Source organism: Rissa tridactyla, chromosome 2, assembly GCF_028500815.1.
Source record: "Rissa tridactyla isolate bRisTri1 chromosome 2, bRisTri1.patW.cur.20221130, whole genome shotgun sequence".
NCBI classification, from domain to species: domain Eukaryota; kingdom Metazoa; phylum Chordata; class Aves; order Charadriiformes; family Laridae; genus Rissa; species Rissa tridactyla.
This window is the reverse complement of record NC_071467.1, coordinates 134,659,712-134,677,669: the sequence shown is the minus strand read 5'-3', so window position 1 is coordinate 134,677,669 and position 17,958 is coordinate 134,659,712. Positions and strand designations below refer to the sequence as shown.

The following is a 17,958-nucleotide window of genomic DNA, read 5'->3' as shown; positions in this document are numbered from 1 at the left end:
CTTATGCACAGCGTGAAGCAGTTTAGCTCCTCAAGGTGTCAGTGTAAACTCTTCTCAGAGTTAGGAATAATGGTTACACTTGAGCCGTTTTTCTCTAGCTTTCCATACTAACCATTAGCTGAAACGTTACAGAAGAAGAGATACCCATATTTTAGTATGATCAAATGGTTCTTTGTTTTGCAGCTCTTACAGTGTCCATTTCTTAATCCAGCTCTCTTTATATATATGTATATCAAGTTCAAATGTAAACTTCAAATAAAGTTGGTGTTACTTTTTTCTTGGTTGCTCTTCCTTTTTAGCTTGCTTGTTTTATGATAGCAGACCCCAGTGCTTCTGCGGCTTTCGACTGAACTGTGTGTGTTTGTGGCATGTTTTAATAGTAAAATAAAATAAAAATTCTTAACATTGATATAAAATTGTATGTATATTTATGAAATACAAATTTAAATGTAACAAAATGTCAAGAATTTCACTTTTAAGGATACTTTTGAAATGATACTACTTTCAAGTAGATCACTCGTTTTAATGGAATACAGAGACACGGTGGAGTTTATGTTACGGCAAAAAAAAGGTGTTTTGAGAGGAAACCTTCATGGGTTTGTGTTTTTATTTTATTCTTTTGTGGTGGTGCAAGCTACAGATTCCAAAAAGCCTAAGAAAACGGTATAAAAACCTACCGTGCTAGCAAATACAGGTATTGCGATGCATTAATCATTTTACTCAGCAGCTCCAGTAGCATGTTGATACTTCTGCACTCGGGAGACTGTGGTCAGTCCCTGGTGCCCAAGGTCGGGCTGAGGACTGGAACCGCAGTCATTTAGCAGGAAGTTTATACTGGTTCAGACTGTGCCTTGGAATATTGGGTAGCTTACTGTGGAAAAGGAAACCACAGGGAAGGGATGAAAACAGCTCTGCGTGCCCATGCCAGCGTATACCACTGGTTCAGTGACCCTGCCAGTAAGGTTTCACGGTGGGAGCTGCCAGCGAAGGTAACATAGTCAAGAGCAGTACCTGGAGGTGACAGTGAAGAGCTTATAAATATCATGGGAGGGGAGCAAAATACACAGTATCTGTTCAAAACACACAAAAAAATCCTCTGCATTTCACTACATAATCTCCTTAAATGGTTGTGTTTGGTTTTCTTTCGCCGCAGTTCCTTTGCTCTTTTTGCTGTCTGTGCTGTGGTTCTCTGTATTCTCTCTGTATTCTTTCAGAAAGTTTATACTTACGTGAACTTATTTTTTGCTGTAAATACTGTGGTATGAGATAGGACATAGGTGGTTTAGTTTGAGCAAAAAATACTTAACTTTCATGATAAGACAAGAGTAATAAGTATTCATGGAGGGAATTTGTGGGAAGTGGATTCCCTTCACTCTGGTTTTGATTGTACAATGTATCATCTCGAAGTTACTTTAACACCGAGTCAACTGTATTATGGGAAGGGAGAATTGCTTGTAATCTGATGTGACAATAATAGGTGAACGGACAACCATTTGTCATGAGATAGATGCAGATCTGTTTCTTGGAAGAAGGTCAGTTTTGACATTTACTGATGAATGGTAAATTTGAAACTGTTTATAGTGTAATACAGTTATCTCCATTTTTTTATTTTGTCTTAAACACGTTTTTACTTTCTCCTCTCCATCAAGTTCATGGTAGGATCACTAGGTCTTGAAAGGCTAACTGCGTTGATGTCTGTCTTTGAAGGTTTTGGGTTTTTTTTCTCTTCTGCAAAAAACACTTTACATACATTATAGATATCAGTCTTGCTTTCCTGAGACATGTTTGTGTCTTTCTACCCTTTGTTAATAGGATTCTCATTTAGAAACAGGAACTGTGAAATGTGCTGGGGAATAAATAGATGTCTTCTAAATAGACATTGTCAAGGAAGAGCAAAGGAAGTGAATAGTGCAAATTCTTAGAACCGAGTAACGTTTATTTCAGAAAAAGACATACTTCTCAGGTCAGAATGGCTTTTGCTTTACGAGTAAGTTACTTTTTCTCTCTCTTTGTAGTAATGGTAATGGGGAAATTTGTGATGGCAGTTTCTACAGATGGGAGGTTGCAGAAGGTAGCTATTTGAGTGTAACCACCAGCTTGATATCAAAATTGGAAGAGCCGGCAGGGTTTTAAGCCTGGGTGGGCACTGTGTTGAACCTTGTGTCATGTGAGCCTGCCTGGCATTATCAGGATAATCTGCTTGGTGTAGCGGTGTTTTGAACTCGGAAACATGTGGAACTGAACGCACACATGGGGAAAACATGCCCTGTAAGGTCTCCGCAGAGGGCTTTATTTAAAGGGCTGGAAAGTTTAGTGGGTGATTTACCATCTAGCCTCCCTCCTTCATTTGAGGGAAAGATGATCAGCAGGTCCACACTGGAAAGCTCTGAAGAGGGTTAATGTCGCTCTGAGATCTCAGAAATAATTGAAGGGAGCACTAGTTTCTCTACCTGCCGTTCTCTGGAGTAGTTCCCTGTGGGCAACCATTTTTCAGGAACCAAATTCTGAAGATCTTTTGTGTATTTTGCACACAGGTGCTTTCTTAGGACATTTAGACTGTAGCAGATAACTGTGTATTGAGCTGCAGGATTTTCACTCAGTTCTGGAAGTTTGGAGCCTTTAGCCAGATTTCTGAGTGATTGGCAAGATTTTGTCTGTGTCTCCAGATGCTTGAAAAGCCATAATTGGATGAAAGCCATAAGGTGCTGTTTCAGTGGGTTTTGTTGAGGGTCTGAATGCCAGAAGGGACAAAGTTTACTGATTTTTTTCATTTATTTATTTCATTAACTGTGGTATTAAACTGTGTATCTGGATATGTATGCTGTGTCCTTTGGCTGGCATAAAGGAAACAAAAGCTGAATGTCCTGTTGCCAGACATAATTAATCCGATCAAAAATTACATTTTTCAATATGCCAAATTTCAAGTGGATGGCAGTAAAAATTATGTCAGATGGTTCAAAAAAAAGGATTTCAAATGGTCCCTAATGACTTTCATGTTGACTGTTCACTGTAATAATTTGCCTTGGTCAAGAGAAAGGGTAATCCCACCCAGTGGCGTTGGTGAGATCTTCACTTTATGCCACAATAACATGCTGTCAGTGTAAATGTATTTGCACAAAATTGTATGTCATTGTTGACTAACAAAGAATCCTTGGTCTCCTTGTTCCAAAGAGTGCAGGACCTACAGTTGTTCAGCCTTGTGACCCCGAGTCATGCAGCTTTATGGCATTTGATTTCGATACCTTTTTAGAAGTGGGTGATAAATATAGCATGGCACTGTCTGAAGTCAGCCTCCTTGTAATTAGTGGTGAGATCTCAGCAACTTCATCCCAGCCTGGAACTAGTCTCCTCTTAGCAGAATGTCCTTTAACATAAGGTGAAGCAAACTGTAAAAAAGATGGTGCAAGTTCTGGAAATGGATGAATTAAGAGGGTAGTAGAGAGTCACATTTGGTCAGTTCCCATTTTTTAAGGAAGACCATATGCTAGTTTTTTATCATCTCTGGCACGGAAGGTGAGCCATTCCTTTTACCAATATTGAAAAGGCATTTAAGGTGAATCCTTGAGAAGCCCTTTTGCATGTGTGTTGGCTATCAATTTCATTTTTCTTTTATTCTCTGGCAGATGTGGGTGTGATTGGAAATGAAATGGAATTTTATGGGCGCATAAGTGAGCTCTCTCTGAACCAAGAGCTAGTCAGTTTGTCACTTTGGGACTCTGGAGAAAGTGAAAGGTAATAATATTGGGTGTGAGCTTTGCTTTGTGGTGTTTCATCAGGTGCATAGCTCTCAATTGACAGAATAGTACTTGGATTGAGTGAAATCAATGATGTCTTCATTGTCGGTATTTCCAGACCTCCTTTCCTTCAGGTAGACTGACTCTTGGTCATTCTCTCCGTATTTATGCTATGTCCAGACCCTGTTATTCCTCTACTTTCTGCAGAGTGCTTCTGTCCACAACGAGTGGCGAGTGGTTGTGTAGATTTTGTAGTAGCTCTAGGAAATGGTGTTTTGTGTTGGTGACTGGGGGGAAGTCAGCTTCATGTGGTATACTCATCACCTTCAGTTCCTAAGACATGGCATGAAACATGCTTTATGGATATAGTATCATTTCAGTGATCATTTAATTAATCAAACTTTTACAGTCAGCAGAGAGAGTGATGGGCCAAGGTTGGCTACAGGGAAATCCATATCAATGTAGAAATTTCAGTTCACATATTCACTATCTGATCCTAATTAATGGAAAAAAAACAAACACAAGCATATCTAGAAATTGGTGTAAATGACCTCATTAGCCAAAATAAATTCCTGTTTCTTAGCAGCATAACTCTAAGAAATATAAATATGCGTGGCATTAATATAGAAAGCCATAGAAAGTGAAGCTGTACTTTCTGGACACATCAGAAATTATTTACATTTTGTTCTTAATCCCTTTAATATGCTTCATTATAATATTTTCAATAAACTAAAACTATTGCAAGTAACTTCCTGGTAGCTTTTTAAATACTTCAGATTACCCTGGTCAGGAAGAATTTTTAAATTTCTGAGAAAGAAATCAAATTATACTGAACAGCAGAACTTGGTAAAGCATGCTGCGGCTGCAACTAAGATGCTCTGTTGAAAATCACGAGATCCAGCCTTCTGCAGCGCATTGATGAGGAGGTTTCAGGCTAGATTCCAGTTTGTCTCTTGTTAAAGTGAATGTGTTAATGACTGTATAGTACCAAGCTCTCGGTGCTTTGCCTTAAAATCGGTATTGCAGCCTTTCCTTGGCAAACCTTAAATCAGTGGCACTGCCTTCTTCTCCCAGTCCTTAATATGCAATGCCTGATGGAATAATTCCGTAACATACTGTTAATGCTATTTCATTGATCACAAAATGTTCTTCTTAAAGTGCAGAAACTGAGCACTTAACTTTCATGTTGTCTCTTGTATTGCAGAATTTTAGTTTCTAATGATATTTCCAGCCAGGTTCAAAAGCTCAGTCAACAGGACTAAATGTGCTGCTTATTGCAATCTGCTAAGATCTGTTCATCTTAGGTCTGATGAGAGGGAACTTCTCCTCTGAATGATTAATTTGTTAAGTGAGGGGTGAGGGTTTCAATATGACTAGGGTTTATTTAAATGATTAGGCTGAAATTCTCAAAGGACCCAAAGAGTTTCTTGAAGAGTAATTTTGAGTGCCTGACTCCATTCAAGCAGTCAGTCTAATGTGCGTGTTCCAGGCCTGATCTGCGCATTTCTAAAATTTGAGTTTTGAAATTTGAGGAGTTCCCACTGATTTTTGTAGACTTCTTAATAAGAAATTTAATTTCTGGAAGAACGTGCTTGAGAAAGAATCTGTCATTTGAGACTGAAGAAATGCCCACTGGCTTGTGTGGTTTTCTGTATGTCAGATGAGTTGAGATGAAGAGAGAAACAACTAACCCACTAATAAGAAATGGAGCTACTGAAATGCAGAAAACCAAAAATGGGTAATAACTTTTGGATTTCAAGTTTTCTGAAGTGCGCTTGCTAAGTAGCATCAGAATTGTGTAGAGTTTTTCTATGGCTGTTGTTTCTTTTGACATAACAGATGAATTTCTTAGAAGTGTTTAATTTCATTAGTTTCTGGAATATTACAGAACGCAGAACCATTTTTCAGTATTTATTTAGAATAATAATAATAATGGAAATTATCTTCAGCTAATATACTGAGAAAGTTGCTATCATCTTAATAATTCCTATAGTTTTGCTTTTCAAGTGCTGAAAAATTGCAAAGACAAATGTTTGGCAGACTGAGTAGAAATATCAGTTTCTTTTCTATGCTCACCATCATGAGTCCATAACTCTACTTGCTAATTAAGGTGACTAAATCATAAATAAATTGTAGAAAACTCATCTTTGAGTTGAGCCAGCATATGTCTGAAACAGACTTGCAAGTATGGTAGTGACTTGAACCCAAATAAAGAAAAATTAGTAAGTTGGATAGAAATATAAATATAATTCTGATTATGCCAATTTATTTTTTTATAATTCCTTAAAATCTTATTAATATGAAGTCACACAGGAAAAGTATACTAATGGGAATTTTGGTAATAAGCACAAAACAAAAAATGTGATTTTCTTATCTCAATCACCAAAATCCCAATAAAGCTTTGTTTTCATTATGTTTGGTATCCACATGTATCTGGATATAAGCTACGCTGTTTGTTAGTGATTTCTTCCCTTCTCTTTTTTCTGATCATTCTAATTTTTTAGTTTACCTGAAAAATCAGATTTACTCCCTCTGGTGGCTGAAATCGTGTCTCTGCATTCCGGAGAGTGCCTTCCGGAGATCTTAGTCTGGAGAGCACAAATCATAAATAATATTTTCTAAGTTTAGTGTTACATCGTTATAAAAATAGCAATAGCTTTTCTTTCTGTTATACATAGGGCAAAGTTAGTGGTAAGTTATTTTTGCTATCTGAAATCTTTTGAATTTAGGGCAGACATTTACAGGACGTGTTTTCAAGGAATCGAAGTAGATAGTCAAAATAAAGTAAACATAGATATGGACACAGTAGGATTGAAATAATTGGCTGTGGTGAAAAGAGAATAGGAAAGGAGGAATTTAGATAAGTAGTGTAATAGCAATGATAAGTATGTCACCGAATTACATTAACAAGATGTTATATATCTAGTTTGGGATTTTTTTCAGCTCAAGAACATTATTTGATTTTAGAAGTAAACATCTAAAAGTTTGCTGGTGACAAGACACCCTTTTTTTATAAAATGGAAGATTTCTGCAATATTTAGATAACAGTTGTGAACCTGAGATGTCTGTTTCCTTTTTTCAAGAAATTCCCCCAAATCCCAAATAGCAGAATATGTGAGACTTCTTGTGATTCCTTACTGCAAATAACTATGGTTTGGATCTATATGCGATAAAACTGCAACTTTCTTCATATTAATGAGGTGAAAATATAAGAAAGCATCCTGAAAGATTGGCATTTCCTTGCTTGCGAGTTCATAATGCTTTTTGTCTGTTTTATGTAATCTCTTTTACTGGAGTGCCTGCCTTATGTAATGTCTTAGTAATGGAAATGAGGCCATCTGCATGGTAGTCAAGGTTGTTCCCTGAAAGACATACTCTGTCTGCAGCAGAAAATAGATTAAATCAAGACCTTTAAAACTTTCACAACCCTTTCATCACAGTGAGAGGGATCTTCCTCAGAAACTCCTTCTTACTTTCTTTAGAGCAGCCCGTCTTCTCTGCCTATTGTGGTCGTTATCCATCCAACTTTGGGTCTTGGCTGCTGCATAATATGCCCATCAGCTGTATTGCCATTGTTTGTCCCTTTTCATATTCTGCCAGTCCTAATTAAGTTCTGCAGCCTGATAAACTCTACCTTCTTTCCTTTGCTTTGCATCATCATTGGGACCGTATTTCATTTTCTTTCTTTCATTCATATTTCATTTCACCATATTCATTGGGACCCTTTCATTTTCTCTGCCTTACCCACAGTGTTTTCTCTATGCATGCTATAATCCCTTCTGCTGCTAGGTATCAGTAATCCAACAGGTGGACTTCTGAAACAGGGCAAGCCAGTGATCCGGTATTATTTATTCATTCTACTTCAGTCACTATGCAAATATACTAGGCATTTTATGAGAGCAGAGGAAGACAGACAAGACAGTGCGGTACAAAGGGGAGCAGAGTAGGAAAAAATATATAATACAAACAAATACACCATTGCTAATAAACATCTGCAATTGTTAAATTTGCACAGGATACAGACGAGTGTTATTTCTGAGCCAACATAGTAAGTAGTATTGTGTTGCCAGTCTCTGACTGGTATTTCTTTTACTCCCTCATTAGAAGGATTCATGGCAATCCCAGGCACAAATACAGGCTGGGCGGAGAATGGCTTGAAAGCAGCCCTGGGAGAAGGACTTAGGGGTGCTGGTGGACGAGAAGCTCAACATGAGCTGGCAATGCACACTTGCAGCCCAGAAAGCCAACTGCATCCTGGGCTGCATCAAAAGCAATGTCACCAGCAGGTTGAGGGAGGTGATCCTGCCCCTCTACTCTGCTCTGGTGAGATCCCACCTCGGGTACTGTGTCCAGCTCTGGAGTCCTCAACACAAGAAGGACATGGACCTGTTGGAATGGGTCCAGAGGAGGGACACAAAGATGATCAGAGGGCTGGAGCACCTCTGATATGAAGACAGGCTGAGAGAGTTGGGGTTGTTCAGCCTGGAGAAGAGAAGGCTCCAAGGAGACCTTATAGCAGCCTTCCAGTACCTAAAGGGGGCCTACAGGAAGGATGAGGAGGGACTCTTCATCAGGGAGTGTAATGATAGGACACGGGGTAACGGCCTCAAACTGAAAGTGGGTAGATTTAGATTGGATATCGAGAAGAAATTCTTTATTGTGAGGGTGGTGAGGCACTGGAACAGGTTGCCCAGGGAAGTTGTGGATGCCCCATCCCTGGAAGTGTTCAAGGCCAGGCTGGATGGGGCTTTGAGAAACCTGGTCAGTGAGAGGTGTCCCTGCCCATTTCAGTGGGGTTGGAACTAGATGATCTTTAAGGTCCCTTCCAAACCGAACCATTCTGTGATTGTGTGTAGTATTATCCTTCTGTTGGATTTTCCCTCTCCTCTATGGGAGATTTCAGTTCAGTCCTCACTTTTTCTGTGCTTGGGATCAAAACGATTTTTAGCACCATGCTTGTCAAGGATCAGGATGTTCCATAAATATTTATTAAAAACATTGGAGTAACAGAAGGTCTTTTTTGACCTTCTTGCCTTAATTTTTAGCCTAGTAAGTTACAAGTACATGATAGTTTTTGCTATGCAGTAAAAAAAAAAAAGAAAAAGAAAACCCTAAATATTGTAGCATCTTGGGGAGCACTTACAGCTACAAAAATAAAAAAAAACTAGCAATGGGAAAATACTGTTTGCAATGCATTTTTGGGGTCAGTCATCTTTTTCCCTAAAATACAAAGTTGCCAACAGTTCCTTGAAAGATTTGCACTGCATCTTGCCTTCCAAGGGTTTCATTTGGAGCACTGTCTGTCACACCCCTGAAATAGCAAAGCTGTTTGGGGATACTTGTTCGGCAAACCTCCACCCACTGTCTAATTTGCTGCCATGTGATACTTCAGGATGTACCTGCGCTCGTGCCCAAATGGCAGCTGTTTACCTTTGATATCCTCACTTCAAGGAAGAGCTTTTTCCCCTCTCCTCTTTCTGTATGTCACCCACTTGGGGTTAGAATAATGGTATCCCCCCTGTTGGGAATTATTCAGCAAGCATAAACTCGACATTGCCACCAATGTCCCTGCAGCATTCACAGGTGAAGAAGAGATGAAAGAAAAGTAAGGGAAAATGATATGTTCTGGTTGTATTTGGTACCACTTGTACCAGCCTCATATTGTCCCTGGAGAGGGGATGAGACAAAGGCTGTAGCAGGTCTCTAGAACCGCTCATGGTACCCTTACAGTCAACCGTAGCAATCTGGGGGACTTTGTACACTGTCTTTTAATGTATGATAATATTCACACAATTAAAAGCATATTGCCTTTCTCATGTCTATGTAGGATCTATTATTATACCTGTTTTAAAAAGGGAGGTGAGAGGAATCCATTGTATCATGTCTGCTCTTGGCTTTTTCTCAGCATTTCAGGATACGATGCAAGAATTACATATGTGTGCAGGTGCCCACAGATTTATATCACGCATGCTTTCGTTTTAATTAATTAATTTAAAGGCTTTAATGAAGTGACCAGCAGATAGTGATAAGCTGGCACCTGCTGATTTGGAGACGTTGTACCTACTTAGTTCTGCAGCCGCTAAGTGGTGCTGCCACCAAATCAAACCTTATTTGCCTTCTTCAATATGATCTCGCGGACAGTGGTACTGATCCACGCACAGAAGATACACAGCCAAAAGAACGCTGTTCTGCATTCTTCCCTGTCATTTCTTGTGCCGTGGGGTGGGCACATTATGGTCAAATAGGCTAACCTGATACCATGTATCAACAGCATAATTAACACTGATATATTATCATTATTTAATAGTATCACCAGTATGTCATAGACTGGAACTGAGAAGAAAGTTACATAGAAATTTTACATTTTAAACTATATGTACATTTATCTTTGTCCTGTTTTATCTTGCCTGCAGCAGCGGTATCTAGAGTTTAGGATATTTGCATTCCTTATACCAAAAGGGCATTTTCTGGAAAGTGAAAGTATGCCTGGCTGCTGATGGGTGTAGAGAACGCATGTGTAAGAGTTCTGCTAGCTGAAATATACGTAAAGTAACTCAGAAACCCAAATATAGCTCAGCTTGGATTTCTTGATAACAGATCATCCCAGGTTTGAGTTTAAAAAGCGTTTCGCATTCTGATGTGATTTACGCGGCGCATTTGCCTTTATTCCTCCAACAGAAGTGGTTGGCCTGATATTTGCATGAACTCTGGCAGGCTCATAAGTGGAACTTTGGCTCGTGTATTCAGTAGAGAAGAAACAGTGAACACTGTAACGGTTAAAAACTTCTTGGCTATAACAAATTAGAGGCATTTATGTTTGTGTTTGTTACGACTGTTTGACTCAAAAGCCTATTTGCAGAGAAGGAATCTGATTTTAGTAAATCAATATAATAAAGCCTTTGATTTTTTACAAAAGCCAGCCAGCTGTAACTTCAGTGTTGGTATTTCAAGGCCTCTCACTGATATTTTAGAAGTTTGTGGTTGTTTGAGCTTCCTTTCCAGGCCCTGGGGAAATGAGAGAATGGTAAATCAAAGCCCAGATCGCTGTTTGCATTTATTTTACTTCTCATTATGACATGTATGCAAACACTTAAAAGAAATAGAGAAAAGGTATAATCATGATAAGATCCCTTTTATAGAACAAAGGGAAATACATTGCTAGTCTAATTTATTACACTTCTCCTTAATACTATAAACTCAATTGTGTGCCTCATCAGGTTTGACAGTTCACTTATACTTCTAATTCAGTGATAGTACTGCTTAAAATAATTACTGACTCTTGAAGGATAATCCAACAAAATAAGTGGAAAGTATTTTTTCTGATCTGAAACGTATCTTAATTTCTTGTACTTTTCCTTTCCAAGCGAGGAAGTTTTAAAAGTACAAATTGCAGTCGAGTACTTAACTGCCATAAAAAGTCATCGTGCTGCCTTTGAAAGAAATCTTCCATTTGCTTTTGCTGTCTTCTTTCTTCATTCCTTGCCTGCGACAACCAAAATCCAGAGTATGATTGAGGATTTAATAACATTCAGTGAAATCTAAGTGAAACTTTTTTCAGTTCAGATGCATCCTTTAGTGTAATTGTGAGAGCGGAGAAAAAATTCTCCTGATTTTAACTGTTGGAAAAAAGTTTTATAAGTTTTATAAATCTGGATGCTTTTGTCCCCATATTAAAATGAGGTGCTCTCAAGGCTGTCTTCTTTCACCCCTGTACTCCTGAGAGAGATTCTGGGTCAAGCTTCTCAGGTGGCATAACGAAGCTGTGCCTATATTGAAGTTAACAGAGGAATGACAGATTACGCCAGCTGAGAATTGAGATACAAGATTTTAGCCACCAGAGCTGGGATGATAAAAGCATGCCATGGGAGGCGACCTAACCTTTCACAGTTTATTGATCACCTGACTTGTACTTCTGATATCACTAGTTATTCTTAAAATTTCATCTTCTCGCTCCCGCAGTCTGCTGCGCAGGTCTGGCCGTGGCACAGCTTCCCCCAAAAAGCCGTGAGCCACATCTCCTACAGGGAACGGGCTCCAGATTAGGACATTTTTCGGCAAGTTTGAGGATTGAACACTTGCTGTAGTAGTTTTCGTGCCAGACTCCATCCTCTTTAGTCATGGCTGCTCAAAACCGCGTTGCCTGCTTGATTTCCCAGCATCCTCACAACGGACACGTTGCTCCTCTATTAGCTCTTTATTTACACTGGCAGTGAGGCCAAGCACTGCCGCCTTATCAGTGTGCCAGGGCTGCTCTTAGATTACAGAGCGAGCAATGCTCCTATAATGCTGCTTCTCAGTGCAGAAAGCTCAGAAATTTTAACTCCTTTTCCTGAGCTCCGTTTCTGGTCTGCTGTTCATGTCGTATTGCCTGGCCAGTCCTTTTCTGCCCCATCTCCTGCCGGTTACTTTGTGTCTCACCTTCCTGCCAAAGTTCTCCTGCTGCCCTCTGTTCCTTATTCCTGCAACTTTCAGCCTCCTACAGTATTTCGTTTTTTCAATCTTTTCAAAGATTTTTTCAATCTATGTTCAAAGACGCGGTTATGGCTTTTCAGGTACCGGTGCTTTTCAAGTCCTGAATGAGGTGGCACATAAGTCTGCAGAATTCTAGGTTTAAAGTGGAGAGTGAATTTAAGTATTGTCTTTATTGGGGGGTTGGATCTTCCACTCTTTCCTCCATTTAGAGCTCTTTTGTGTAAATTCTTCAGTGCTCTGTTTGTGTCACGATTGACTGATGTCTAATCCTTCAAAAGAAAGGTTTTTCACTTTCTTTGAATAAAGAGGCCAAATGGAGGCAGTTTCTTTTACACTAAAATGTGCAAAACTGTTCTGGTTTGGTTTTATTTTATGGAAAGCATATGAAATCTATGAAAAATACTGTACAAGTTAATAATAATTCTAGGTGGGCGCTGTTTTGTAGAGCGGAGTTCAAAAGAGTACCACTAGTATAAACAGCTCTCCCATTCTCTCCTCTCTCAGTAATAGCCACTGGAGTTGATGTCTGGGGTAAGGTGTGGCTGTTTCTTGGCAGAATTATTCTTCTAGATTTTACTTTTTTTGGTGTGTTTTCAGGAATATGCTTTTATTGCCTAATACTGAAATTGCTAGTTGGAGGAGCTTGTCATCTGTCTTTTGTCACATGTAATTTTAATTTAGCATTCCAACTTTTGTAGTCCTCCTTCCTATTCCAACTTTTGTAGTCCTTCTTCCTCACTTCATAAACCTTAACTGCTTCTCCAGTAAAAGGCTGCCTTGGATGACCAAGGCAGGAGAAAAACCCCCACCAGCTTCATAGCCCATTCCTCTCTCCAGCCTTCCTTACTGTTCCAGCCCAACAGCATAACTGAGAAATTCCTTTGGGAAATGGTTAGGTTGAATCCCTGCAGTCCCAGCAAATCCACATGGTTCCTCTAATGTAACAATCATAAATGTACTAGACAAGATGTTCTGATAAGCAAGTCTACTAGAATTCTTCTTCATTGCATCTCAAAGAATGGCAACTGTTCAGCTGACGGCAGCAAACCTTGTTTAAGTTCCTGTTTTTAAAGATGTCTGCCAAGAAAGGTAACTGCCAACAAAAAAAAAGATTGCCCCTCTTGGGAGATGATGATAAGAAAGTGGGCTGTTTTATTTTCTGATATTTTCCTTTAGCACTTGTGATTTGGAAGATTTGTGTATTCTAGTCCACCAGAAATTGAAACTGGTCATGAGAAACAAAGCTTGAAATTCCATCTCTTAGTGAAAAACTTTATCAGTGATTCCCATTTTAAGGAGGGGTTTCAGAAAGCAAAGCCTCAGACTTAAAACAAGCTCTTTTACCTCTTTTTACCTATGCTCCAATCATCTAAATTGACTCAACAAGCATGCCATTTTGCAAGTATCTTCTTTCCACAGAATGTCAGAAGCACTGCAGGAGGTGCCATCTATGGAATATGATGGATATGGACACTCTTCTGAGACTATTTTTGTTGATATGTTTCAAGATAAAGGCAATTCGGTATTTATAGGAAAAATACATATGCTTTTTGCAGTGTGTTGTAGCTGAAAATTGAGTGTTTTTCTACTCAAACTTTGGCATGTTTCCTGGAATCACCAAGCTTTCAGTAACGTTTTTAGTTAATATTCGGCAGCCTGCAATTGTGTTCACCGCAGCTGACGTGAGCTCAGAGAGTTTGTCTTTATTTAACCTTAGCGAGGAATCCCAGGCTTGCTCTGTAGTCGGCAGAGCAGTTGGGAAGGATCTGCTCCAGACCGCAGTGGAGAGAGTGCGGGCAGGGTCCCGCTCTGAATCGTGCCTGCTACAACATCATTCCATTGGTGATACTGGAAATCTGCAAAACAAGGCTCCTTAAAGCGAAGACAGCCTTTATCAAGCTCTGATTAATATTTTCTTTCGTTATCCATCCTTTTCCTTCTTTGGCTAGTATCTTGATGAATCACGTTGTTGAAGTCCTGCATCCCACTGCTTCTCGTGATGTTTGGAAGTTGAGAGCGCTGATTAGGACATTCCTCTTCTACGTGAAAAATCCATATATCCTCGTGAAAAAAACATAAAAAGCCTGGATGGGAATAAACATCCTGCATCACCTTTGCTCTTTTGAGACTTAAAATTGTGCTGGGGTGGTGAAGGGGGAAGATGCTTTAGTTAAAATCAAAGATTTTAAAGACACCAATCCTGATTCTCTGCTCTATTACCCTTTTTTCACACTGATGGAGCTCCTTGGGGCGCTTTGTCTCTTTCTTGTCAGCTGGTAACAAAGAAGGAGAATGTAAATGGCCTGGGGCATGAGGAGCACCTAACAGACAGTAGCAAACCACTCAGTTTGGTTGGTGATTTTATAGTTACTTCTTTAGACTAATTTCATTGGTGAGGTTGACTATTGTCCAGCTAACTATTAACCTTTACAGTTTTAAGACAGCAGTTACCCACCTAAGCTGGTATTTGCTATGTCAACACTTAGTAGTAGTATTGGCGGTAACCTTATTGTTAGCAATATTTATGGCAGGAAATAAATGCTTGTCTTTATTTGTCAGTAAACTTTGGCATTTAAATGACATGAAAGATTATGTATTGATTTCTCTGGATTCAAGTCTCTAGAACTACCTTAATGTTTATTTTCCCCCACGTTAAGGAATGAGGTGAAGTTGAACTTGATGAAATAGATATTCCAGTGCTAGATTTATTATTTGTGTGAAAATTCTTGAAAATGTGTACCTTATCAAAATGATCCTGATTTCAGTCGTACATTTTACCAATAGCGGAGGGACATTTCCATTGTTAGAAAAATCTGGAGGCCTCCCCTCATGAGAAGTGCTCTGAAAGCGAAGAAGGGGGATGCTCATCCGAGACGGGAAGTATAATCAGCCTGAATCGCCGTGCAGACCTGTAGGGATTGATTTGTAGCCAGTATCTGCAAAATAAACTGTGGGATTCGGTTTGCAAACACGATTGTGAACCAAACCCCGCAGGGTTCAGTTTGCAAACACTATTGTGAACCAAACCCTGCAGGGTTTGCCGAGCTCCGGTTACTATTATTGCTCCTAGTAAGGCTTATTATCCTGTCACAGAAGATGTAAGAAAATCCATCTCTCCACTTTAAACATGATAAGCCTTTGTCACCTACAATGCAATTAATGTTAAAAATAGAAGAGCGCCGCCGATAAGATTGTGACTTGGAGGCAATGAGCCATTGTCCAAGTACCGGAGACTTATCTGGAGGGCCAGTCAGCCTACACGGGTTGCTGTCAGTTTGCTGATTGCCATTTCTCTCCGAGTTTGATGAAATATTCATGTCTTTGCTCTGCTCTCTGCAAGCACTATTGATTTCTTGTCTAAACGCGGCTATATTTAGTCTAGACAAATGGAATGTGGATTGCTGCTGAATAAATGGGATGAAAGGCTGGGGGGGGGGGGTTGCCTGTCCGTTTCTCTTGGTCTGTGGCAATTATTTATAATCAAGAGTAGTTTTTGTAAGTTAAAGGTGATTTTTTATAATTTAGTGATTAGTCTCAGAACAAAAGTAAGCACTTAGACACAATCATTCTGCTGGGATAGCTGGTTAAGGAGGCAAATTACGCTCTGAGATTTACAGTCACAGTTACGAGGATTTTTTAAAAAAAGGCCCAGAAAATTCCATGATTTTAAGAAGAAAAAAATACGGCCAGTAGAAGAGATTTTGTGCCTTGTCTCTTCTTTTTTTATAAAGCGCTTTGGTAATAGATCTTATTATACAGTTAGAATTCAATTCGGTGCGTTTCCTGCATTTCAACTTCTGCTGCTTGAACTTTACCGCCCCTCCTTGCTAGAATATTTCTCTGTTTCATTTTGATTTTCTCCTTGGAAACAAATACAACTGTAGGAGAGCAAAAAGGGGAAATATAATTTAAGGCTTGTTCTCTGTTCATTTCGGACAGCGTGTTTGTTTTCAGTAAACACTCTTATTTTCCTATGAAGATAGTGGAGCAGCAGGAACAGGAATGAATGTGTTTGTGTTCCACTGTCCTCTCGTGGAGGGAATCAGAACTGCTGAGCTCGAGCAGACACCCTCTGATACTATTCATTTTCCTCTTGAAGAAATGTTACGTACTAGTTTTTTGTTCTTTTGAAAAAGATAAAGTTACACTCTGAGTTTTACAAGTATTGTAGTGAAAATCATCAAATCTCTCTCTCTTCGTCTGCTTTTTAGTCCCTTCAGTTTAAATCAAGAGATGGAAAAACACAGGGTTCTTCATTAACTACTTTAGTGCTCATTTAGCAGTATATACCATTACTACAACAAATTAGAATAAACCAAGATGTTTTCATTTTCTTAAAGATCATATATAGTGTATTAGGTATGCCTAATCCACTCCAAGCACAGTGCTCATTTTTCGAAAAGCTGGATTAAAACTTCTTGTTTTGTGTGTCGAATTATTTTTCCTGTAGTTCTATCTATGTTATTCCTGTGTGTTTGCCAGGTATATTTACATGCAGTAGCTATGTAGCATTGCGGAGCCGTTCATGTGTACCAGCACCCTCAGAAAATCTACACGCTGGCTTTGGAAAATCCCTTGCAATGCAGCGAGAACTGGAAGGCCTTCATCTTACACTGAAGAAGTGCCCTGAGTGTTTATCGTTAAGCATTAATAGTGCCTAGGAGATTCTCACTAAATATTGATCGTTAGGCTGTGACATGGTTTTAGCACTGGGTTACTTGTTAGTCTAGTTAGCAGAATATTAATCTGGGAGTTTTTTTGCAGAGAATGGAAGGAAAGGGACAAAATAATTTGTAAAATCTCCCGTTGCTAGGAGGAATGTCTGAAGTTTGCCTACAGCGTAGATTGCATTAGTGTTTTGTTAGGTCTGCACGCTGAAGCAGTCTTTGAGTGAAATTGGTCTTTTCCCCAGAGGAATGATCTCTATTCTCCTTCTCTGGTTATATTTAATATATATACGTTTTGTTGTTTTCCTTCCACAGTGGATGTAAAGTCGGAGGTTCCCGTGGGATTAGAGCCTATCTCACCATTAGACTTGCGAACTGATCTCAGGATGATGGTTCCCATGGTGGACCCAATTATGCGTGAAAAGCAGCTACAGCAGGAACTACTTCTGATCCAGCAGCAGCAGCAAATTCAGAAACAACTGCTGATTGCAGAGTTTCAGAAGCAGCATGAAAACCTGACCCGCCAGCATCAGGCCCAGCTCCAGGAGCACATAAAGGTAGCAACATTTTTCATTTATTCCTCACTTAATCTGCAAACTGAATGTGCTTAGGCAGACATGAAAAGGGAACATGCCTGAAAGATTCGTTCTGACTGAGAGATGATGTTTGAGTGCTTATTTCTCTGTATTTGGGTGATAAAAGCCTTTTAAATTAAAACTCCTAGCAGTTACTATCGAGTTGCTCACAGCAGACCAAGGCAGTACTATGAGAATTATCAAGCTTACGAAAACCAAGCGATCAATTTTACCAAGCTGGATTTTCAACCAGGCTTCAATATGGCTGTCTTTTCTGTATATGGAGTTTTGAGTACATTAGAAGACTGCTTTTTTTGAGCTGCTGTTGATGAGTTTGTGCTCACAAATCAAATTGATAGGCAAGTGCATAATATTTGCATTTGTAAAACGAAGGCAGGCCCTGAGTATTGTGTTTTCACTCTTCTCTGAGTGAAAGCTGCCTCATGTAATGTAAAAAGAAAATTATTTATGGTATTACATGCACTATGGTAGGATTGCTATAATGGATTT

At 39.3% G+C, this 17,958-nt stretch overlaps 1 protein-coding gene across 14 annotated transcripts in view; it reads left to right on the top strand.

Moving 5' to 3' along the window:
* LOC128905016 (histone deacetylase 9) overlaps nt 1-17,958 on the top strand; it is a 293,946-nt gene that overhangs the window by 233,775 nt on the left and 42,213 nt on the right. For 13 of the 14 annotated variants that reach the window (XM_054190340.1, XM_054190338.1, XM_054190337.1 and 10 more), the window contains one exon: nt 17,189-17,430. In XM_054190340.1, coding sequence (XP_054046315.1) covers nt 17,189-17,430 — 242 coding nt within the window. Of the gene's footprint in view, nt 1-1,141; nt 1,988-17,188; nt 17,431-17,958 lie in introns of those variants that run through there. The other variant, XM_054190341.1, reaches the window with a different exon arrangement.